This window comes from Dromiciops gliroides, chromosome 2 (genome assembly GCF_019393635.1).
Source record: "Dromiciops gliroides isolate mDroGli1 chromosome 2, mDroGli1.pri, whole genome shotgun sequence".
Classification (NCBI taxonomy): Eukaryota; Metazoa; Chordata; class Mammalia; order Microbiotheria; family Microbiotheriidae; genus Dromiciops; species Dromiciops gliroides.
In genome coordinates this window covers 30,744,142-30,769,976 of record NC_057862.1, presented here as the reverse complement: position 1 = coordinate 30,769,976, position 25,835 = coordinate 30,744,142, and the positions used below count along the sequence as shown (strand labels likewise).

General features: G+C 38.4%; 1 protein-coding gene across 3 annotated transcripts in view; it reads left to right on the top strand.

Annotated features, from left to right (window-relative positions):
* The window catches only part of HERC4 (HECT and RLD domain containing E3 ubiquitin protein ligase 4), a 91,865-nt gene that overhangs the window by 25,753 nt on the left and 40,277 nt on the right, over positions 1 to 25,835 (top strand). For all 3 annotated transcript variants that reach the window (XM_043985211.1, XM_043985212.1, XM_043985210.1), the window contains 5 exons: positions 5,207 to 5,366; positions 11,803 to 11,879; positions 17,513 to 17,734; positions 20,230 to 20,321; positions 22,341 to 22,471. In XM_043985211.1, the coding sequence (XP_043841146.1) occupies positions 5,207 to 5,366; positions 11,803 to 11,879; positions 17,513 to 17,734; positions 20,230 to 20,321; positions 22,341 to 22,471 (682 nt within the window). The remainder of the gene's footprint in view (positions 1 to 5,206; positions 5,367 to 11,802; positions 11,880 to 17,512; positions 17,735 to 20,229; positions 20,322 to 22,340; positions 22,472 to 25,835) is intronic.

Genomic DNA, 25,835 nt, shown 5'->3' with positions numbered 1-25,835 from the left:
TGCCAGCCGTGATGAAAATGTAAGGATCACTATTGAACACAGTGAGAGGCTCATTCACAGGGAATTGACTCAGAGATAACTACCTAGCTTTTCACCACCATTTATGTTGCCTGCACCATACTGTGTCTCATCATGTAGCATCTGTTTTGTGTAAAGGATTTTTGTAATTTTTTTGGAATGTGGATTTCTTTCAGAATTCTTTATGGAAAGTTGAATTTGCATAATGTGAATTTATGTAAAGCAAGAACTGTCTTGTATTATTCATCTTTTTTATCTCTCTATTCAGATTTTAATAAAGATCTGTGTACCAAGTCTTTGCCCTAAGATCTAGGGATACAAAAATGGGGCATCAAGAAGATGGCTTCAGCAATGGGCAGGCATATTGTACTTCACAAATTTTCTTTGGAAGTGGTGGTTGCTGCTAATGCTTCTTTTTTAATTTTCTCCATTTAAAAAAAATAAACATTTTTATTTAAAGTTTTGAGTTCCAAATTCTGTCCTTCTCCCCTTCACTGCCTGATCCACAGGGTGTAGTTTGAGATAGTATTTGGGGGAAGGTAGACCACTGGGGAAGAAAATGACAAACCACTCCAGTATCTTTGCCAAGAAAACCCCATGGATGCTATGGTCCATGAGCTACTTTGATGATGAGTCAGACACACAGCTGAACAACAACAACAGACCACTTAGACATTTTCATGTACCTTTTCTCCCTCCTTCCCTCCCCGCTCTGTGAGGTGGTAAGCCATCTGATATAGGTTATGCATGTGCAATTATGTAAAACATTGCCATATTAGTAATTTTGTATAAGAAAGCTTGAATAAAAGAAAAAAATGAAAGAAAGTGAAAAACAGCCTTCTTCAGTCTGTGTTCAGTCAATATCAGTTCTTTCTTTGGAGGTGGATCGTATGCTTCATCAATAGTCCTTTGGGAATAGTTGTCATTCACAGTTCTTCATTGAACAATATTGCTGTCTCTGTGCACAATGTTCTCTTGGTTCTGCTCACTTTACTATGCATTAGTTTATACAAATCTTTCCAGGCCTTTCTGAAATCATCCTGCTTGTCATTTCTTATAACACAGTAATATTCTGTCACAGTCATGTACCACAGCTTGTTTATCCATTCTCCAATTAATGGGCTATTCCTTTGATTTCCAATTCTTAGCCACCACAAAAAGAGCTGTTATAAATATTTTGTACACATAGGTCTTTTTCTCTTTTTGGGGATGTCTTTGGGAGTTGCTGTTGCTTCTAAACTTAGCCCTGGAAGTTCCTTTGTTCTTGCTGTCCAGGGAGGAGGCTTTCCAGAGAAGTGGAATGACTGTCAAGCGCCGGAATCGACAGGCTGACTCCCTGTCCAATTGGCAAGTAGTCTCAGGGAGCCAGCGTGTCTCAGACACCTATAGAATGACAGGGAGCAAGTGGAAGATGAAGAGAGGAGAGAAATGGAGGAGGTTTGACATCCTTCTACACCTAAAGGACTCATGGGAAAAGAGACAAAATTAGAATAGGGAAAACAGGCCTTTCACTAGGACGTCCGAACTTGGAGGAGGGTGACACTGAGGTCAAGTGTAGTAATACACTAGTGGACCAAAATCCTTAGGGAGAACAGATAATTTCTCTGTTTTAGAGTTTCAGTAGATAGATAAGAGAAACCAGGATAAACTTGAAGTGAAATACCAAAGAAAAGTATATTGAGAATGGGAGGATAGATAAGATTTCTGTTAGTATATTACAGAAGGATTCAGTTCTATCATCAGTGCTTCATCATGCCCCGGAGCCCACTTGGGAAACTTAAAGGCTATACCAGAGAGTGCAGGTCTTGGCAGGCTATACCAGGAGCACAGGCCAGATACACCTGTTCAGCCATCTTCTCTCTTGAGCTTCTGTAGCACCAACTGCCTACTGACATCTCTCTCTCTCTTTTTTTTTTTTAGTGAGGCAATTGGGGTTAAGTGACTTGCCCAGGGTCACACAGGTAGTAAGTGTCAAGTGTCTGAGGCCGAATTTGAACTCAGGTCCTCTTGACTCCAGGGCCGGTGCTCTATCCACTGTGCCATCTAGCTCCCCCTGACATGTCTACCTGAATTTCCCCTGGGCATTTCAAACTCACCCTTTCCAAAACAGTTCATCGGATCTGGTGGAATGTTCTCTCTCTTTATAAATTATGCCTCTTGGAAAACCTAGCTCCATTTAAAGCTTCAGCTCAAGTCCCTTCCCAGTGCCTCTCTCCCCCACTTTGTATATATGTCGTGTTGACTTAGGTATGTACTTGTTTTCCCTCAGCAGACTATAAGCTACTTGAAGTCAGATTTTTATTTTTGTCTTTCAGCCTTCAGTTGCTGATAGATTGTTTGCCTACTGATGAAGATCTAGCCTTAGCTAAGTTTGGAGAGGCTGAGCACCAGGTTATTCTGAATGATTTATTTATTTATTTTTAGCCTCAGCAACTCTTCAAGAACATCTGTCCAGTTTTAAAGGGAGAGCCACTTGTATCATTTGATGGAGTGGTTTAAGTGGGATGGCTGGGAGGGGAACTCACTACATTTTCTGGAAGTGGAATAAAGGATGACCTGTGTTTTCTCTTAGTCCTAGGGCTTCTTGAATCTTTTTGCCAATTTTTTCTCCTAGATTTGTTGAAATAACCAACATAGGTATTTCCAGAAAGTGGAATTTACCCAGAAAGTGAGGATGTATCCACATCCAACCAGCCAGATGCTTCATTTCTAGGCATATGACTTTGTCCTATTACATCTAACTAAATAGGACATAAACTGGGAAAATATGTTCATGTTGTGAGAGTTCTTAAAGTATAGTTTCAAGATATATACTGAATTAAGATTTTTTTTTTGGTATATGTGATAGACCAGCTTCTGTAAGTTACTTAATATTTCCTTATTTAATGAGTGGAATTTTAATATTTTTTGTTCTTAAAATGCTAGGGAATAAGTACAAATCTGTGGTTTGAAAGCATGCCCTTTTGTTTTTCCTCTTTTATTTATGACTTGTATATAAGTATATATATTTGGATTGGCAGAGGGACCTAAATTCTGGTTAGTGGGGCTATGTTGTTTAGTTCAGAAACATAGTTTGGTAATAATTTGCAATTAACTGATTATGCTTTTAATTTTAAAGATTAAGCATGCTAATAATAAAAATAAATGTATGCACTTGTCGAAATTTGTATATGTTGTTGTTCAGCCATTTCAGTCATGCCCAACTCATTGTGATCCCATGTGGGGGTTTCTTGGCAAAGATACTGGAGTGGTTTATCATTTCCTTCTACAGCTTATTTTACAGATGGGAAAACTGAGGCAAACAGGGTAACTTGCCCAGCGTCACATCCCTTGTACTGTGAAAGAAAACAATTTATTCTTTTTAAAAAATTATATTTATTTAAATAATAATAAACATTTAAAGTTTTGAGTTCCAAATTCTATCCCTCCTTCCCTCCTCATTCTGCCTCCCTGAGGCCCTAAGGAATTTGATAAAGGTTATGCATGTGTGTTTATGTAAAACATTGCCACATTAGTCATTTTGTATAAGAAAACTTTAATTAAAAAAGTAGGGGCAGCTAGGTGGTGCAGTGGATAGAGCCCCGGCCCTGAATTCAGGAGGACCTGAGTTCAAATCCAGCCTCAGACACTTGACACTAGCTGTGTGACCCTGGGCAAGTCACTTAACCCTTATTGCCCCACCAAAAAAAGGGGGGGGGGAGGAACCTATTTGTACAAAAAATATTTTTATAGCAGCCCTTTTTGTGGTGACTAAGAATTGGAAAATGAAGAGATGCTGATCAGTTTGGGAATGTCTGAACAAGTGATATGATTGTGATAGAATACTATTGTGCTATAAGAAATGATGAGCAGGATGATTTCAGAAAAACTTGGAAAGACTTACTTGAACGGATACAAGATGAAGTGAGCAGAACCAGGAGACATTGTACACAGTAACAGCAGTATTGTATAATGATCAACTGTGAATGACTTGGCTATTCTCAGCAATACAGTGATCCTAGACAATCTCAAAAGTCTCATGAGAAAAAATGCTGTCTACCTCCAGAGAAAGAACTGATTGTGTCTGAATACAGACCAAAGCATACTGTTTTTCACTTTTTTTTTGGTTTGAGTTTTCTTCCAAAAAATGACTAATATGGAAATGTTTTACATGATTGTATACATATAACCTATATCAGGTTGCTTACCATATTGGTAAGAGAGGTGAGAGGTGAGGGAGGGCTAAGATTTGGAACTCAAAAGTTTTAAAAAAATGAATGTTTAAAAATTGTTTTTACATGTAACTGGGGGAAAAGATTATTTTTTAAAAAGAAAAAAATCAGATGATGTGTATTTCTGTTTCTCATCAATATTACAAAATAGGAAAAATGTGGTGAGTTTTATTCTTGATCTTTTATATCAATCAGTTGACAATTATTAAGTGTGTATTATGTGCCAGGCACTGGGCTACGGTTGTTTTGCTTGTCTTGTGTGTTTGACTCACTTGGATATCATCATGCAAATAACTTTACCTAGATTTTCCTCTGATTGGAGTTTATGTCTATCCATTAACTGAAGCTGATCCCTTTCTTGTGACTGGCAGCTGTGGCAACCTCTGCTCATTAGCAGATGCTTAAACAGTAAAACTTTGGGGAAGAGAGAAGTCTGTCTATACCTTGAGTGTGGTTTTACTTTTTCTTTTCTCACAGTAAATTCAGATGAACTTCTGTGCTGACATCTCTGCCCCACAGTTAAAACACATTTATCGGTATCCAAATGAAATGGTATCCTGAACAGGTGGAAAATGAAGACTTTTCCTTGGAGATAGATAGACACAAACACGGAATCATTTTTAGAAATTAAAATATGTTATTTACCCCAGGCACTAATGACTTTAATATAGATAGAACATTATTGAAATATAATAATTGATTAATCTTGACCAAAGTGTAATAGGACCCAGCTAAATGAATTTTGTAAATATTAACCAGAATTATACCATTAATAAAAAATGAGGTCATATGTAGGAAAGAAAACATGTCATGGTTTTTTTATATCTTCAAAAGACTGGATTTGTTTATAGGGTGTATTAAGAACAATTGATCTGATACAGCCCTCTGAACAATGAATACAGTTGGTAATTTTATTTATTCTTCTCATCAAAAGTACAAAACTAGAACATAATTTCTCCCCTTCTTGGTTTCTGTAGAGCAGGTTGTTGCCTTGGATGCCCAAAATATTGTAGCTGTTTCATGTGGAGACGCTCATACACTTGCACTCAACGATAAAGGCCAAGTGTATGCTTGGGGACTTGATACCGATGGACAGCTGGGTCTGCCAGGGTCAGAAGAGTATATCAAAGTACCCAGGTAACAAAGGGGACCAACAAAAGGTCTTTTTTCTCCCTTTTAATAGTTATTAGAAAATTGAAAAGGATCGTTTGTGAAATTTATTTTCAAGGTCTTATTAAGCATTCTGCCAGTCTCCTGTGCTTTGCAAAGGAAAACTGAGTTATTTTACAAACATTTTTCCCCCTTTGTGAGTTTGGAATGAGGCCATTTGATGAGCTCTCATTTCCTGTATGGTGAGTAGTAGTTCTGAAATGTCAGGATTATTATTTTTTTTAATTTAAGAAATCAAAATGTTTAGTTATAGAAGTTATTTTACTAAAATTTGTAGAGTAGACCTGCTTAAAAATCTAAATTCTGTCTTATAGGAATTGCCTCCCTACTGCCATAATTTTACATAGATTTTAGATCTATGATTTTTACATATGAGATAGCCATTAGCTAAACTTTAAAAATCCATGCAAATATGTAAACCTTGCTAGTTCTCTCTTGATGGCTAAAAGTAGTAGGGTACAAAAAGTCTTGTTTTTTTTTTTTAAAGTGGTTTGCTTCTTATCCTAGTGATAGTTACAGGAACAAAAGAAATAAACTCTTCATGGTATTACTAAAATAATTTTAGGCTTATTTAAAATAGCAATTTGGGGGGCAGCTAGGTGGCACAGTAGATAAAGCACCAGCCCTGGATTCAGGAGCACCTGAGTTCAAATCCGGCCTCAGACACTTGACACTTACTAGCTGTGTGACCCTGGGCAAGTCACTTAACCCCCATTGCCCCGCAAAAAAAAAAAAATAGCAATTTGAAGTAGACTTTTTTCTATCTTTATGCACTTTGCTAATGCTTCTTCATAGATTAAAAAATAGCGTTAAATTTGGATTTATTCTCACTGTATTAGGAAAATGAAATCTCATAGGATCTGAGCTCTAGACTGGGCAGGTATTTCAGAGGCCATGTGATCTAATCCTTTGATTTTACAGATGAAGAAACTGGCCCAGAGAGATTAAATTACTTGTTCAAAATTGATGTCAGGGGGCAGCTAGATGGCACAGTGGATAAAGCACCAGCCCTGGATTCAGGAGTACCTGAGTTCAAATCTGGCCTCAGACACTTGACACTTACTAGCTGTGTGACCTTGGGCAAGTCACTTAACCCCCATTGCCCCACAAAATTAAAAAAAAAATTAAAAAAAAATTGATGTCAGGCAGGATTTGGATTCAAGTTCTCAGCTTCCTGATGAATTTATGTCAGGTTGAAATCTTTTATTGTTTGAAGCTATTTAAACTAAATGAATCAGCTTGTCCCTTCAAAATCTCATTATGTTCCTGTATTTGTCCAAAGGCTTCTTTTTTTTTGGTAAGGTAGAAGTACAGGTTTAAATAATTCTTAATGTTTAACATAATGATTTTTATTGCTCATTTGACATTTTCCATATCCTTTGTTTCTTCTGAAGCAGCAGTAATGTGGACCCACATAATTCCCTGAGCTCTCTTGATGTTCCTAAACAGTGTAGTTGCTTGTAAAAGTTTTGTCTACAGCTGTGAAAATTGAAGCTGCTAAATTGTGTTTCTTTCAGTTCCATTCAAAACAACTCAAAGAAATTCAGGCTAAACTGGATACTGGCAAATTAGGTAATATAGAGAATTCATAGAAAAAAAGCCAAATAATAATAGCTAACATTTGTGTAATAGCACTTTTTTGCAAGGTATTCCACAAGTATTAGCTCTTTTTATCTTTAAAATGACCCTGAAAGGTAGGTGCTGTCATTAGGCAGCTGATGGTGCAGTGGAGAGAGTACTGGGCCTAGAGTTGAAATTTAGCCTTAGACATGTAGTAGCTGTATGACTCTGGCCAAGTCACTTAACATCTCTCTGCCTCAGTTTCCTCAGCTATAAAATGAGGCTAATAATGGCACCTACCTCATAGCAGTGTTGTAAGGATCAAATGAGAAAATATTTGTAAAAAGTGCTTAGCTAGCGTAGTGTATGGCACATAGGCACTACAGAAATGCCTGTTCCCTTTTCCTTCCCATCCCATTACCTCCATTTTACAGATGGCAAAGCTGAGGCTAGGAGAGGCCAACCTATCTAGGTTCACACAGCTAGTAAGTCTTTTAAGCTGGTTTTGAACTCAGGTCTTCCTCACTCCAGGCTCAGCACTCTATTTCTTGGAAGCTTTGGATATAGGAGCCCTGATGTTGCTATCCTCTTCTGACGGTGCACCTTGATTTTCCTTGTCATTAAAGACACTTTCTATGGTCCACATCTTTGTCTGCTCATTTTGCCCGCCTATTTCTTGACTTTTAACTCTTTCTTAAAGTGGGGCACTGCTTCCAGGGGGTCCAAGGTGGTGAGCCTGTGCCTTCCCCCACCTGGGCCACTGTCACTTGAGATTGCTTCCTGATTCTCCGCTGGTATAGAACAACCGAATTCTGCCTCAGCTCCAGCAGAGACCCCTGTAATCTTCCCCCAGCCAACCGCTCGACCCTTTCACCAGACTGTGAGCTTAGTTCCAGAAGACGCTGGTGCTGCAGCTGATTCAGAGGCTCTGGGGGTAAATTTCTCTAGCACGGCCTGCCTGGGGCTGGATCTGTGTCAGCTCCCCAGGCCCAGCACTCTATCCACTATACCACCTAGCTGCCTAATTCTGCTTAAATCAGTCTACTTTCTTTTTTTCTTTTTTTTCTTCAGGGCAATGAGGGTTAAGTGACTTGCCCAGGGTCACACAGCTAGTAAGTGTTAAGTGTCTGAGGCCAGATTTGAACTCAGGTCCTCCTAAATCCAGGGCCTGTACTTTATCCACTGTGCCACCTAGCTGCTCCCATCAGTCCACTTTCTTATGGAAGATACTTCGATTTTAAAATTTCACAAACAAAAAAGATGCAACTTCTGCTGTTTTTGAAGACATTTTACCCAGCTGCTTTTAGTGATAGCATTGAGCCTAGAACCCAGGTCTCCTACCTCAATGTCCACTGTTCTTTTCACTCATCTAATCCCTTCTTTCCTTTCTTTCCTTTTTCCTGAAAAACTTTTCACTTGAGCCTTTAGTTTGATTTCTGTGGGCTTCTTAAGACTGGAAAAAACTTTGATGTGAGCTCTCCTAACGTCAGTCCTTTCTAGGTCAGTATTTTTTTTTCCTTTTCTTTCTTTCTTTCTTTCTTTCTTTCTTTCTTTCTTTCTTTCTTTCTTTCTTTCTTTCTTTCTTTCTTTCTTTTCTTTCTTTTCTTTCTTTTCTTTCTTTTTTTTGGTGAGGCAGTTGGGGTTAAGTGACTTGCCCAGGGTCACACAGCTAGTATGTGTCAACTTTTTGAGGTTGGATTTGAACTCAGGTCCTCCTGACTCTAGGGCTGGTGCTCTATCCACTGCGCCACTTAGCTGCCCCTCTAGGTCAGTATTTTAAAAGTGATTTGTGGCAGCATTTTTAGTGGCTATTGTTCTTCATCTCCTCTTTTCCTCCTTCTCCTTCAAATCCCCTTCTGAATTGTACCCTTGACTGTCTTCCTTCCTCATTCTACATTATTGCTAAATTCTTTTTATATAGAGGATTTGGGTCATAGGGTTTATAGGATCAAAGAGCTGGAAGTGAGGTATCACCTCATTCCTTTTCTTCTTGCCCCCTGCCCATGTTTTATAAATGAGGAGACAGCCCCAGAGAGATAAGGTGACTTGTCCAATGCCACCCAGGGACAGAGGTAGTAAGCTGAGCCAAAATTCAAATTCACACTTAAGCTATGGCCTTGGTCTCTACAAAAGGGTCAGTGCACCTTCAGCCCGGGTGGGTTTCATCAGGGAGGCAACATGGTACGATGAATGGAGTGCTGGCTTAGAGCCCCTGGTCTCCTCCCTCACTGCCTGTCCCGCCGAGGACAAGTCATTGAGCCTCTCTCAGCCTCAGTTTTCTTATCTGTAAAATGAGGCAGTTGGACTAGATGATGAAAACTCTAAATGTAGGAGCCCAAAATAACCCTTCCTTCAGATTCTCATGTCTACAAAGAATTGAGTAAATCAAGAGTGGAAAAGAAATGAGGAATTTTAAAAATTGAGACAGAAGGGAGCAGTTACTGAAATTGCATTTTGAAAATTGCATAAAACTGGATGATACACTTATGACCTCTCCCCCTCTTTTTTGGGGAAAATCTTACTCAGATCTACAGCTTCTAAACTTCTCTCTTTTGTCTTTTCAAAACCTACGCGACACCAAGTTATTATGGGTGGTGTTTGTTTTTACAACTTTTTTTTGGGGGGGGGTGAGGCACTTGGGGTTAAGTGACTTGCCCAGGGTCACACAGCTAGTAAGTGTCAAGTGTCTGAGGCTGGATTTGAACTCAGGTCCTTCTGACTCCAGGGCTGGTGCTCTATCCACTGCGCCACCTAGCTTCCCCGGTGTTTGTTTTTAATGAGTCTTATTGATAAACTTTGATTTGTTTTGATGTCTTGCCACTTTTCTGGACTTGAATTCCTCTTAAGGGTTACTCATATTTCTTTCAAAAGGTATTTTTATGAAAGGCAATCACCAGCAGTGTCAAGTAGCAGTACTGAAGCCATGTAAAAAGTACTTTAGACACCTGCAAATTGAAACTTCGTTAACGGTCAGCTGCCAGCAGGCCCCCATTAATCAATACCTACTGTTTCCATTTAATGTTAAACTAAACCACAGCAACAGTAATACAGCCTTCTGTTATTTCATTTTCATTTTATAAAGCACTCTCGTTTTTTCTCATTTAATCCTGAGGGGGCCCCAGGAGGTAGGCTGAAGAGGCATTATTCCCATTTACAGTGACAGACCTGAACAGGACAAAAGTTTCTCTGGGCCACCTCGCTTAGGAAGTTTCAGATCTGGAGATAGAACGATATCTTCTTACCTCTAGTTCACTGTTATTCCTACTACACAAATGAGGGGTGGGGAAGGCAAAGGTGGGTAGGATTTTCAGGTAAAAACTAATGCCTAAATACCTTTCAGAAGAGGGTAGAGAAATGTGAAGGGGTTCCTGGTGCGTACTGTTGTATTTAAGTCAGCCTAAGAAATGAACAATAGGCTGCATCTGGAGTCTTCATTAAATTATGGAATGGAATGAAATAGACCACAGGTTTGGTTGAATTTGGGTTTCTTCTAGAAGGCCTGATAAAGGACTTAACTCAGTGCTACGTAGTACTAAAAATGCTTCTATATGCAGGTGAAACATCAATGCCTAGACCATTTGCTAGATTCTCCTAATAAGTAAGTCTTCTCTGATTTCAGCTGAGGGTATATGTGGAAATGAGGAATTTGGAAGAAACAATGAATTTCGATAGGATAAAGATGGTTTGTGTTCTTAAAAATATTAACTTACTCTTGTTTTTATCCTTAATAGTTCAAAGTAAGTTGATTAAAATCTTAATTTTCACACTAACATTTTAAGAAAACACTGAAAGAAGTTGGACTTCACAAACTTGCTGGTTTTGTTACTCATGTTGAGCTTTATGCCAAGCTCATTGAGACAGTAAATGGCATTTCTGAGAATTATGGCCACTTACTGCTGCCATACTTGGGTGGATTGTTAGAGTAGCTAATTACTTATGTCAAACTGTCGCTTTTCCTGATTGTGAGCACTTTGGTTTAATATTTGAAATAATACCTATACCCAAATCAAGAAATATATTCTTTCTTAAAAACAAAAAAAGAACACTATTTCATAGTTTCAAAATAGTTTCTGTTAACTACTTGGTCAAAACAAAACCTCTTTTAAAAGTTTACTTAACTAAGCAATCTCTTACACTTGTGTAGCTTTTTATTATGTCTGTTTACAGGCATTTCAGACTAATTGTTAGTAATTACTGGCAAAATCATTAATGTGGATTCTGGGTTGATTTGTTGGAATTTTATTTAATCTTTAGCATCCTCATTACTATACATAATGTAATAACAGTCTATGATTTGTTTTAAATTGGAAAGTACTAGATTTTAGTAGTTTAAAAAAGTTGACAAATGTAAAAATTAATAAGCTTTTCTTTAAAGGAGCAAATAAGGCTTATAAGACTTTCCCAGAACTCCAGACATAAAAATCACCTAAGAAAACATTTGCTTTCTTAGAGTTCATATTGAACATGGAGAATACATTGTTAAAATTTTAAGTTTGAAATAAAACATTAGGAAAAATTTTTTAAAAGGGAGCAGACATTTTATTTTGATTTAAATTTAATTTTTTTTTTTTTTTTTTGCGGGGCAATGAGGGTAAAGTGATTTGCCCAGGGTCACACAGCTAGTAGGTGTCAAGTGTCTTAGGTCGGATTTGAACTCAGGTCCTCTCGACTCCAGGGCCAGTACTCTGTCCACCTTTCAAACTGTTTTTAGAAAATAGTTAATGTTTTCATGATTTTATCTGCTAATTTTAGGAAAATGTGCTCTGATCATTATATGAGAAAATGCCATTGAACAGTTATATACATCTGTGTTTGATTGAGCTCTCTTCTTCCCCCCTCCTAGAAATATTAAAAGTTTGACAGATATTCAGATAATACAGATTGCTTGTGGCTACTATCATTCCCTTGCACTCTCAAAAGGTAAGCATCTTTTTTTCTGGTATGTTTGTTTTAATATTATTATTCTTTTTTTTTTTTTTAATTTTTTTATTTAGTGAGGCAATTGGGGTTAAGTGACTTGCCCAGGGTCACACAGCTAGTAAGTGTTAAGTGTCTGAGGTCAGATTTGAACACAGGTACTGCTGACTCCAGGGCCGGTGCTCTATCCACTGCGCCACCTAGCTGCCCCTTTTTGTTCTTCTTTTATTCATTGCTTTTTCAGGAACAGTGTTTTTGGAAAAGCCAGAGCATATTGTGTCATGTGGGCCTCATTTCTACTACAAATATCCATAAACGAGGGCAAAAGTTATGTGACCTTTTGTTCCCCTGCAGTGAATTTTTGCATTATTTAATGGAATGTCCAGTGACATGCTTTTCCTAACTGAGCTGGAAAGATTGGAGAGAAGATTCTAATGTCCTTCTTTTATGAAATATCAATCCAGTGAAACTGACAACATAATGAACTTTATATTGCCTGATGGGATGTTTCAGTCACGTTCCTCTTCTTGTCAATTATAAATAAGTCTTTTAACTGTTCAGGCACCATATGTAAAATTCATCTGTAAGGGGTTAAAATTCTAGCTAGTCTGTCTAAAATATCTATTGAGTGGTCACCAATAAATTATAAGCTTTAGCAAGAGTTAGACTTTTAAGCATTTATTAAGGAGAATAAGAATTTGGTGAAGAGAAAGAGAAAGGCCTAGATTCATCTATCTATCAAAGGGAGAGCACATCTTTAGCTCTGCTCTCCACCAGAGTCCTCACGAAAGAGCCTCAGAGTGCCAGCCTCACCCCCCTTCCTCCCACATGCAAACGTCACTTCCTGATGCCAAAGAAAAGACACGTCTTGCCCTTAGATGCTTCTCCTCATGGCGGAGCTTTCCTACAGTAAGTCTCCAGCAGGTGGCGTCATTCCAGTCATTACACATCCAACTTCCTTCTATAAAGATAACATGGGCTTCACATGTTCACATATATGGCGTCAGACCCATTTGTGTAATCTGTGGGTTATTTCTTTGATGTTCCAAGACAGCTTAAGTCTAACAACTTTACTAGCTTTTTGTTAGACTGTGAAAGAGTTGTTTCTTCAAGGAATGCATCACCAAAAATAATGCAGCCCAGGTAGCCAAAATTATATCCCACTTCTGTTCAGCAGGGAGGCAGGTGCCACATATTTATTGTCTGCATAGAACAAGAAGAAAAATTCCATCTGTTTTGATGTTAATAAACAGGCCAAATCAAACTACAACTTTGTCCAACTGAGCTAATCATCGATTTTATCTCATTTTGATTATCAGCACAGAGAAATAAATGTCTGAGCAGTCACTTCGCTTTTCCTGTCAAATTGATGCAGATTGAGTCCATGCTTACTTAAAGCTACCATTAAATCATTAACACTGTTATACCAGAATCTCAGTCTTTGAGGGCAACATAGGGATGTTTGGAAAACAGAAGATAAATATGTTAACAGAAGGTAGTCTGGTTTGAAATACTGGCACACTAGTGTATTTGAGGTCTCCTGCATCTGTCACTTTTGACATTGGTTCCTTGTGGAGCAGTGAGTGCTGTTTATGAAGACATTCAAACATAGAGTCCAATGTAAGTTTTCCCATGTAGACATTTCATTACAGGCACTAAATTGTGAAATTGCATTTTCCCAGGCTTCCAGAAAAGTACGTTTTAGTCAGTCTTTAGGGAGACCTGTATTTTACATTCATTTTTCCCCCTCACACTAGAATTTTATCATCCTGCCCCTTTCTAAAAATTGAGTAAATCACAGGGGTCAGCAAAGTTTTTCTGTAAAGGTCCAGATAATAAATTATCTTAGACTTTGCAAGCTGAGGGGCAAAATCAAGGATATCCTGTAGATATTTATGTAACAAGGCTGAAAACAAGTTTCCACAAATTTGTTATTGACTTAATTGCAAATTTAATGATCACCATAATTGAATACACCTTTTTGTGTGTGTAGTACAAGTCTACTAAAGAGAAGAATAGAATTCTCTCTTTGTTGTTGTTGTTGTTGTTGTGTGTGTGTGTGTGTGTGTGTGTGTGTGTGTGTGTGTGTGTGTTTTAGCGGGGCAATGGGGGTTAAGTGACTTGCCCAGGGTCACACAGCTAGTAAGTGTCAAGTGTCTGAGGCCGGATTTGAACTCAGGAACTCCTGATTCCAGGGCTGGTGCTCTATCTACTGCGTCACCTAGCTGCCCCTTAGAATTCTCTTTTGAAGGATAACGTTTTGCTTAATTGAGGTTCATAGTTAATGTCCCCTATCATGAAAATTGGTTGCAACTGTTAATGTGGATTTGAAATGCTGTCTTTTATAATCATGTGACTGCCTTGTGGTATAAGAGCAGCTAGAGAGAATATGGAGACCAATGGGGATGACTGTGTTCCCATACAACTTTAAAAATGTGAAAACTATGCTTAGCTCTTGGACTGTGCAAATACAGATGCAAGGCTGGCCAAAGTCCAGGAGCCATCATTTGCTGACCCTGCGCTACAGTATCATGTCATCACAGGAAATGACATGACAGTGACGTAATGATCACTTGCTTAGCATTAGTGTATAAAGTGATCCATACATTTACATCTCCTATACCAGTGCTTTTTTTTTTTCTTACATAGAACCAAACCCACTATAATTTTTCCCCACTATAGTTTCTTTCTTTAGTGAGGCAATTGGGGTTAAGTGACTTGCCCAGGGTCACACAGCTTAAAGTGTCAAATGTCTGAGGTTAGATTTGAACTCAGGTCCTCCTGAATCCAGGGCCAGTGCTCTATCCACTGCGCCACCTAGCTGCCCCCCACTATAATTTCTTAACTTGATGTTTATAAAGCTATTTGTTTTTTTTTGTTTTTTTGTTTTTTTAAAGGAAAAAAATCATTGCAGCTAGCCCCCCCCCCAATAGAATGAATCTGAAATTCCCTGTTACTACTTACTCTTTTAGATTCTGTCTCACTGAAGTAGTTCCATTTTTCAGGTGAAAATTTAAATTTAGAAAATGAGAAGGTGGAGCTAAGTAAGAGGTTTTTTGTTGTTGTGTTGTTCTCTGTTCTGCTCATTTTGTCTCCTTGGTTTAGAATTAGACTATGAAGAGAGAGAACTTGCTGTGTATTTATTTTTATTATCTATTAGAAGTTGGGGGGGGGGCACCTAGGTGGCACAGTAGATAAAGCACTGGCCCTGGATTCAGGAGGACCTGAGTTCAAGTCCAGTCTCAGACACTTGACACTTACTAGCTGTGTGACCCTGGGCAAGCCACTTAACCCTCATTGCCCGGCAGAAAAAAAAGAGAGAGAAGTCAGGGCTTGGGTACCTACCCTATCATTTATTATTCTCATTTACATAGCTTTTTAAAGTTTCCTGAATGTTTGCTGTTGAATTATATTATGTTGAGCTTATTGTTTCCATGTAGCCTAATGGAAAGAGGTCTGGGTTTGGAGGCAGGAGCCCTGGAATCACCTGCTGGCCTCCTTACTCAGGGTCTTGGTGTGGCCTGAGCAGGTCACTGGTCTCTTCTTCTCATGTTGAACATGAGCAGGTTGGATTAATGCATTTCAAAGTGACCTTCTTGTTTTAAATTTATGATTGCAGAATAGCCAGCTACTGGCAGTTGGCAAAACTGGAGCTTATGACCTCAAGATCTTAGACTCTCCTTTTTAGAACAAAGCCAGAGTCAGGTGACTGAAACCAGGCAGCTTAGTAGGAGTATAGTGAACCCTAGCCTGCCTCATAATTTTGGACCAGACCATTTAGCACATGCTGTTTTGAGAGAGAAGAAATCTGTTTTTTTTGGGGGGGGGGCATCTGCACAAAATAACAACCAAATTGAATTGTCTGATCCAAATAAGTGATAAATTAATACCAATTTATATGAGTTCAAATTCATTGAAAGCACAGGGTTTTTTTTTAAACTCTTATTCTAAGGAAGGTTGAGCCTTTGACCCAGGCCTTTTCTTCTACTGTTATTGCTTGCCTAAAGTATATTTAGTTCTGACTTTTGTCTGGGTCAAGGGAAGAGAGTAAGAAGCCTCTTGAGACTGCTTATTTTTGTTTCCTACAGAGGAAGAAGAAAGAACGTGATAGGATATGTAATTTATTATGTGGGAAAAGATATCTTTAGATTAATCAAATTCATTCATATAATCTCATTTTGCTTTGAGGAAAGGGAAGAGAATAAGCAATTATATGGATGCTACCATTTGCTGGGCACTGTGCTAAGCGCTTCACAAATGTTCTCATTTAATCCTCACAACAGTCCTGTGAAGTGTAGGTATCGTTATTCTCATTTTACAGTTGAGCTAAATGAGGCAAACAAAGGTTAAGTGACTTGCCTAGGGTCACCTAGCAAGTGAGTTTTTGAGGCCAGATTTGAATTCAGGTTTTCCTGACTCCAGGCCCAGCACTTTATCCACTGCTTACTTGTTTTCCTCTGTTATTACTTTGTGACATCCTTTACATGCCATACTTGCTAACGTTATGATGATATTCATTTTTTTTTTTTTTTTTTTTTAGTGAGGCAATTGGGGTTAAGTGACTTGCCCAGGGTCACACAGCTAGTAAGTGTGTGTTAAGTGTCTGAGGCCGGATTTGAACTCAGGTCCTCCTGACTCCAGGGCCGGTGCTCTATCCACTGCGCCACCTAGCTGCCCCATGATGATATTCATTTTTGACACTTATAGAATAAAGTACACTTTGATTTGTGATTTGTATCCACTTCTAGCATGATTGCATCTGAAGGGGGCAATTGTGAAAGGAAGGAGAGAATTTTGAATTGGTGAAACCTCCACACTGATGATTTATTTTTTTGTCTGTAAAAGAAATGGAATTTTATTACTTTAATGGACATTTTTAATAGCCCAAAGTATTATCCAATAGAGGTCCTCTTAGATCAGCATTAATGAATAGATAAGAAACATGCAGAATCAACACACTAAAGTGTTTTTCTAATTACTAAAAAAGTTTTTCATGAGCAATCTAGACATTTCCTTATAATTATCTTTACACTTTTAATTTATGGAAATAGGATTTTGTAGCCAGTACTGTCAGAGGATTTACTGTTCCATGATGGTATCCTTTCATGGAGTGTTGTGTTATTTTTGGGTGGTGTACTTCCTAGCACCATCATCCGCTTGAAAGTGGCTGAAATTTGGTAACAGGAACGTTTCTTTTTGTCCTTTCCAGTTATTGATGATAAGTAAAATAATCCTCACCATGCTTTGTGATAATTTGTGCCTGATTAATGTAGCTACTCAGACTCAAAAAGTGTACCAGCACAGAACATCTGACTAGTTAGCGTCTTCTGTTTCCATTTGAATTTTAGTTGTGTCTGTTAAATAAAGACAGTAATGAGCAGCGTAGCTTCTCTTTTGTATTTACAATTTGATTCAGTTCAAGTGCCTAATATATGGTAGGTGCTGGGATACAAAGACAAAGATTGAAATATTCCCTGCTCTCTGGGAGTTTAGAAAAGATAGAGAAGAAAAACCTTGAATAATTTGTCAGTTGAAGAAACTTTTAAATAATTTAAATAAAATTGTAATTTTAATTAATTTAAATTTAACTTATTTTAAAAATTTTTAATAAAATGTACTTTTTTTTCCTTTTACAGGAAGTGAAGTCTTTTCCTGGGGACAGAATAAACATGGCCAGTTGGGTTTAGGGTTCGAGTTAAAAAGGCAGAGTTCCCCACAGCTGATTAAGTCTCTGCTTGGAATCCCTTTCATGCAAGTCGCCGCAGGTGGAGCTCACAGTTTTGTTCTCACTCTTTCTGGAGCTATCTTTGGATGGGGACGGAACAAGTTTGGTCAGCTAGGTCTTAATGATGAAAATGGTAGGTTCCCATTGTCTTGTACTTAAAATAGTGTAGATACTTTTATATTGAACCTTGGCTGCCCCCTGACAGCTCAAGGCTTGTACCTCATAATTATTGGCCTATAAGATCATTTACCTGCCAGAAGTCATCGCATGACAGTGCTTAGAACATTGTACTGTTGACAGTCACAGAACTGAGGTTCTAGGTTCACCTTTCCTACTTGGGAGCTTGGGCAGCCATATCAGGGCCTTCATTTTCTCATTTACCAAACAAGGGGGTCAGACTCTCAGTTCCTTTTCAGCCCTCAGAGTCTCTAAGAGGACCAAGGGCCACTTGGCTAGATCTCAGAAATGGAACTCAGATGTTGTAATGTTAAATGGTTCAACAATGAAAACAGTTGTTTAGCACATTTAGACTTTCAAAAGCCCCTGACTTGTGGTGAGCACATCAAGCTGCATATTAAGATGTGTGTTCTTAAGTTGTGAGAGTTATCTGGGAGTGCAGCACTTGGATTGCTGATCCCCACCAACACTTGGTTTTCATAAGCAAATAATTATGCTCATGTACAATTTGTGGGACTCTAGTTGACAAAGGGAAGTTTGTTTTTAAAACAATGTATCTCCTACAAAGTAGTTTACATTTATTAGGCATAAAGGTGACACAGTTCACAGAGGACTGGGCCTGGAGGAAGGACCTGGGTTCAAACTTGTCTTTGACACTTCCTAGCTGTGTGACCCTGGGTGCATCATTTATTTAGCCACTGCCTCAGTTTCCCCATCTGTAAAATTGGGATAAGAACATCCTTTACTTCCGAGGGTTGTTGTGAGGGTCAAATGGGATAATATTTGTGAAGTGCTTTGCAAACCTTAAAGCATGATATAATAGCTAGTTATTGTTACTTTTGATCACATTTTATTGTTTATAAAGCCCATTCTATTTGAGTTTTAGAATTTTTTGGCCTTTGAAAATGGCATTTTAAGAATTAAGAATGTGTTTATTGTTAGACATAGGGATAGGGACTGCCCAGTCCATCTATGGAGAATCTCTCAGGTGATGAACCTCCCTCTCCCAGTGCAGGTCAACACCCTTCCTACAACTCAGTGTCTTAGAGAATTGTCTAGAGCTAAAGTGTCCAACAGGCAGCTCACAACACTGCCAAGTGTGACCTGAATCAGGTTAAAATGTAATTAGGAAATAGCTAACAAAACAAACAAAAATAAAACAGGACAGAGATAATGTGACATCTGAAAAGTAAGCCAGTAATGCGACCTTGCAGAGATCCTTAGGGACAGCTTAGTAGTCCCTGTGCCTGGGTTTGATGCCACAGAGAGGTGATATGATTGGCGGCTAGTTGTGTCATATAGGTCTCGCTCTGTATTTATAAGAAGTGGGTGAGTAGTTTTGAAGGACAGGTAGGTACCAGTGGATAGAGAGTAGAAGTCAGGAAGGCTGTGTTAAAGTCCTACCACTGACTGACAGTGGCAAGCCATGGTCTCTGTGCGCTCTCGGGCAGTCAGACCGTTGTGGAGAAAGTGCCTACCTGCATTAGCAGCAGAACTTTGCTTGCCTGGGACATCCACACACTGATACAATTCTAGGTCTCACCCTATCCCTGCTCTTCCATAGTGTGAGCTTCTCATGGAGCCCTGACCTTCTATCTGGGAAAGATGTGTTAGTGATGAAGAGCTTGAGGCTCTGAGCATCTTGGACAGAGTCAAATGGCTGGTTGAAACACAGCCAGGCCTAGAACCCACATTGCCTGCTTCCCACTCCATGGTGTTTTTCACTATGTCGCACCACCTCTCATGTTTTTCTGAAAGGATTTTTAAATCGGCATAACAGTATGTGCTTTAACCTTTGAGGCTGGTTCAAATTTGAGAACGGGGGTTACAGCCTCAAGAAACCAGTTCAACCTTGTCATTCATTCCATGTTAAAAGTTTGTCTCTGCAACATAATGTTTCCTTGTATTAGTGGTACTTCATTTAGAGTGTATGTAGTTGATCCCCTTCCAGCCTTCTCAGTGTGAGTCAGTTATCCTCTTTATTTGCTCCTTCACTTAGGAAATTCAACAGATAACTTCAGCAAACATTGAGTAAGTGTACAAGGCACTGCATTAGGAACTGAGGGAGTGAAGACTCCTGCCTTCCATAGGGGTGCCACAGTGTGCAGAGTGCTGGGCCTGGAGCCAAGAAGGTGACCTCAGACACATGGGAAAATGGTGTAGCCTCTGTTTACCTCAGTGTCCCCATTTATAAAATGGTTATAACAACAGTATCTACCTCCTAGGGTGGTAGAGAGGATTAAGTAAGAGAAGACTTGTGAAGGGCTTACTTAGCCCTCTCCTTGGTCCATAGCAAGTGCTGCACAAATGTTAGCTATTATTTTTAATTCCTTGTATGTTCCCACCAATGATGTGTTCAAGGAAAACTTTACTTTGTAAAGTAAATCTTTGACAGATAATTTTACAATTAAATGTGTTTAAAAGTATTGCCATTTTTGTTTACATTTTCAGATAGGTTTGTTCCTAATTTGCTGAAGTCACTAAGATCACAGAAAATAGTTTATATTTGTTGTGGAGAAGATCATACAGCAGCTCTTACCAAGGTATAAAACTTATAAAACTGTCGCCTTCATTCTTGTATTCATTCTATATAGGTAATTCTAAAATCAGGACAATTCTTGGACATGATGAAAACTTTTTGCAGTTGATGTTTATTGTTAGTAAAATATCAGTAATGAAAGGGAATGTTATAAATGCTAATTTTCAACAGTCACCTCCAAGTTGTCTTCATTCTCTGTCAGTTGGCATTGTTTTGTGTCAGAAAAGAAAAAACAATGGCATGACATTACACGTAATACTTTCTGTTGATAATTTTACAGCTCTATGTTAAATATTGCTGAGACATAAAATTTTCAGTGTTAAAGCTTCTTCTCCAGTGATTTGTGGCTTGCCATGCTGGGTAGATTAATTCCAAATTATACTGTACAGCTGTGTATTGTTTTAATTTAACATCCATTTGGCTTATAAATATTTTACACTAAGTAGTAGAGGAAACTGAAGCCCTCTATTATCCACAGGCCAAGTACTGTGCAAGCAGTTACAATATGAGCTTTCCTCACACAATCTTGCCAGTGGCTTCAACCCTGACCTGGAAGGAGCACCCTGTCTTGGGGTGAGTGCTGATTCAGTGTCAGTGCTGCTTGGTCTGATAGAGAGATCAGCAGTTAAGCGCAAAGAAGCAATCGACATGATCCCCCAAATCTTCTCAAGGTCATTATTGTAGTAATGTGTATGTCTAAGAGGACTGGCAAGGTCTTGCATTGACCAGATTTGAACTTAGTATGCTTGTCTCTTTTTTTCTGCTCTGCATGGTGGATAGACATGGTTAGGAAAGATAAAGTACTCAATAGAATTTGAAAATTTATATTGCCTTATATTTAGGATCGATTTATGATTTTAAAAAATTGATTGATGATAAGTGGTATTCTTAGTCATTAACAAATATTTGTCGATCTGAGATGTCTAAAATGCAAAAAGTACAAATTTGCAAGTTTAATGCTATTATTAAGCTATGAAACGTTTACTTCTCAAGCTTTTGCTTGAGTTTAAGCATTCATCCTCAGGTTTTTTGCAATCATTAAATCATGTAGTCAAACAAAAATTTTAGCAATTTTCATTAATTATTGGCAGTTAGAAGAACTGAAAACATTAGAATAATCAAGGTGTTTTATAGGGTTTTTATTTAATATAAGAAGACTAATAGTATTAACTATGTTAACTAAAATTTATTTTGTAAAGTCATTCACATACTTAGCAAAGTTACTATTTATATCTGGTGAAGAAATAGGAATTTTAAAAATGATTATTCATGTATCTTGGGAAATGGTAACTGGTGTTACATTTTTGCAACTGAACAGTTTGAGGCTCTTAATTGAGGTGGTTCTAATCAAAAAGCAAAATTACTCAATTTGAATTAAATAATTTTTGTGCACCATCTCTAGTAATATGGAATGAGAAGAAAATTGTGGCTCTTTTACTTAGGTTTAAAATTGAGAACATAACTGGTTCTTCATGATAGAATTTTAAATAAATAATTTATAATAAATAGTTTTTGAAATAATCTCTCAGTTGTAATAATGTAAAAATAACATTTACATAATTTGATGCATATGCCCCTGGTGACGATTTCAATTTTAGAGGTTTAAGAATGTTATGAAAATATAAAAACTACTTCAGTTTTAGGTTTAGTGGAATCCTGCAGGTGTATAATTAGAATCCACTAAGATGATAATAATAATGGTTATAAAGGAAAATGGCAAGAGAAAAAAGAGTATTTTCATGGTTTTGGGTAGTAACAATGATTAATATTTATTTCAGAATAAGTTAGTAATTATATGAATAAATTAATAATCTAATAGTAACTGTGATTGTACCACTAGCCTTCATTCTAAAACTGTAAGTAAAATTATAAAATACTTAGAATTGTCATCCTTACATTACAGTATCTTGTAGAGAAAGCATAGGAATGGGGTGGGGGAGGGAATGGACTTGTAAAGAAACTTATTTTTACAAGGCATGGTCCTTTTGTAATAAATTGGGTTCTTTGCATTTTTTTTTTCCAGGAAGGCGGGGTCTTTACATTTGGAGCTGGAGGCTATGGTCAGTTGGGTCATAACTCGACCAGTCATGAGATAAACCCCAGAAAGGTTTTTGAGCTTATGGGAAGCATTGTCACACAGATTGCTTGTGGACGGTAAAGTACATTGGAAAACAATTCTAGTGTCTTTATTCCTCCAACATATTATTTCTCTTTCCCTATCATCTTTGTATCCCAATCTAAGATAAAGAACAGTTTTATACGTATTACTTATGTAATATTAAAAATTCAGGCAGCTAGGTGGTGCAGTGGATAGAGTCAACCCTGGAGTCAGGAAGACCTGAGTTCAAATTCGGCTCAGACACTTACTAGCTGTGTGAACGTGGGCAAGTCACTTAGCCCTGTTTGTCTCAGTTTCCTCATCTGTAAAGTGAGCTGAAGAAAGAAATGGCAAACCACTCTAGTGGTTCTGATGGCATCATGAAGAATCAGGCACAACTGAACAACAACAAAAATATTAAAAGTTAAATTTCAAATATATTGCTTGATTAAACAATTTCTCCAGTACTACTACCTCCTTATGTTAATGAAAAGTTGGCTTTTCCTTGAGCGCATCCCTTCTAGCCCATTTCACTGGTGAATGTCTCTTGTTCTTCTCTGCCTACTCCCAAGGGTCAGGAATAGGGATTCACAGATTCTTTTCTTCTTTCTGGCCCATCAGAACTCTTCTTGCCTCTGGGTCTCCAGCCCATTACACAGTATTTGACATAGAGTTGTCCAATTAATAAATACTTGTGGTTCATTGACTGTGCCTTAATTGCCTGTCCTCCTTCAAACTTTATTCATTCTGTTGATTTTAGCCTCTTCTCACCCGAAAGTGCTCACCTTTCATGTCCACGTCATTCTTCCAGTTTCTTGGATGACTTAGCATCCTGCTTTCAGTCTTTCTTGCTAAGCCATCTCTGGCCATTCTCTTTAGAGACATTAATATTCATGTCTGAAACCTTTCTAAACTGGGGCTACATGATTCCTCAGCCATTTCCTTTTAAAGACCTTCTCTCCCCCATGTTAGCCTTGGGCTGTGGAGATACACCTTGGGCCTCTTTGCCTCCGGGAGAGCACTATGTCTGAGGACCTGAACTGCCTTTCTCTGCCTCTAACCTGCGATCCCTTCCACTTGTCCCACTCCCTCACTTCACAGGACCTTTGACGCCATTTCCTTTTCTTACTCTTCCAGGCCATTTCTAGAATTTGCCTCCATCCCCAGCTGTGATTGCACGTTCTACTTTAATGATCATGGGGGAGAGAATTAGACTTACTGTGTTTGGTCCCATAAGGCAGAACCAGGAGCGACGGATGCACGTTATGGGATGCGATGTCAAAGAAGAGATGGTAGAGCTTCTCGATTAGTATGTTCTAGTAGGGACTTCTTTTGAGCCTGGGTTGGACTAGTGAAGTCCCCTCAGACTCTACCCCACTGTCCACACTTGACACCATTTCTGGTGTGTCCTTCTATCTGATGCATCTCCTCGAGCTTCTAGGCTGTTGTGAATCTTTGGAGAAAGTTAACAATAAGGAGGAATTCCACACTTACTCAGCCTCTTTACTTTAGGGCTTTGTAACCCTTCTGCTCTACTCGCTCATAATTCCCAGTCTGGCGGGGCGGGGGGGGGTTACCACCACTGTTTGATATGTGTTTTCTCTTCAGATTCCCCTCCCTTCAACACTTACAGAAGATAAACTTCTGCTTCATTGAGAGGGTTGAGATTCTGAAGAAGTTTTGTTTTGTAGCTCTTGTCCTCGTCATCTAAAGATGATCATTCTCAGTCTCTGAAGAAGTCATTCCTTCACCTTGTTAAGGCAAATTCCTTTTACCTTCCCCCTTGATGCTTTCCTTACCTGCTTCCTCAAGCCTATGGTGTAATGGTCACCCTCTCCCCCACATTCTTGTTTAAAGGTATCCATGGTTTCACCAACACGAGGACTCCCTGAGTGGGCTTCTTGTAACCCGTCCATACCTTCTTGTGCTGCGTATTTCTTGTCCACTTTTTATAAATCCTTCAGGGAGGTATCTACCCAGTTCACCCTTCCCTGAGTGCCCATCCTTTCCTTGGGTTCCATACCTGTACTTTTGTTGGCATGCTGCATGCTGCACCACTTGTCTTTCCAATTGCAGACTTCCTGGATCTCTTTTATGCTGTGTTTTGCCTGGACATAAATGGCTATCCCACCTCTGGTGATGTGTGGCCACATGCGTACATGTACCCCTTTATCTCCCCATTGCCTGTGGTATCTCCTGTACTTTTGATTGTTCTGGTCAGCTCTTTATTTATTAAGAGCCCACTCTTTGCCAGGCACTGGGCTGAGAGCTGAGATTTTGAAATTCTGTGATTTGGTCATAAATGACTCTGGAAGAATTCTGGTGCTTAATAGATGGCTTTTTTTGTAAGGAAGCAGCTTAAGATCATACAGTTTTTCAAATTCAATTCAACCACTATCTTTAAAAAAAGAAAAAAAAGAAAACTTTTTATAGTTTCAGATTCCAATTTTTATTCCTCTTTCCCTCCCTCCCCTCCCCCCTTCTTCCTGAAGCAGCAAACAATCAGATATGGGTTATACATGTATGATTATGTTAAACGTTACCAAGTTTTTTTTGGTCTGCTATGTTTTGCATGACTTCACATGTATAACATTGAATTGCTTGAGTTCTAGGGGGGGATAGGAAGAAAGGAAGAGAATTTGGAACACAAAGTTTTAAAAATTGATGTTATAATTTGTTTTTACATGTAAGGTGGGGGAAATTGTAAATAAATAGAATGTAGCACATTACCACATTTGTCATTTTGTACAAGAAAACTTGATTAAAAGGAAAAAAATGAAAGTGAAAAATAGCATGCTTCAGTCAACCACTATCTTTTGATGATAGAGTTCATAGTCAGTTTATAGGGCTCATCCAAGATCTTTGAAGTGATTTTAGCTCCTTGAGGGTCTGTTTTTGCCTTTCTTTACATCCTTGCTGCACTTAATAAATGCTTTTTGATTGTTGGCCAGCTTCAAGCCATAGAAGAGACATTCTTCACCCATTTTTTTCTTATGTAGATCAAGCCATCTCTTTTGAGTTGTCATGGATCTCATTTAAGGAGATCCTGTAATGCTTTGGGGTCTGTTGCAGTCAGCCCAACATTCTCCTCAATTTGAACTATTCTCAACACATCTTCTACATCAGTGACAAACATTTTTGTGCAAATATACCTCCTTTTTGTATGTTTTCCTTGACATTGATAAGAGATTATTGAAATCTCATCTCTCTGGTTGCCTCTATCAAGGAATAGTTATAATGTACACATGAAAGACCCCTTCTTGGATAAAAATCCTTCAGGCTGTGCTTTGTTTTACAAGGTCTAATGCTTTTTCAGTTCAGCAATGATTTAGTGCCTATTCTGTGCAGTGGGCAGCAGGTGGAGTGTAAGCTCTCAATGGAGGACCACTTTGCTTTTGTCTTATCTCCTCCGTATTTAGC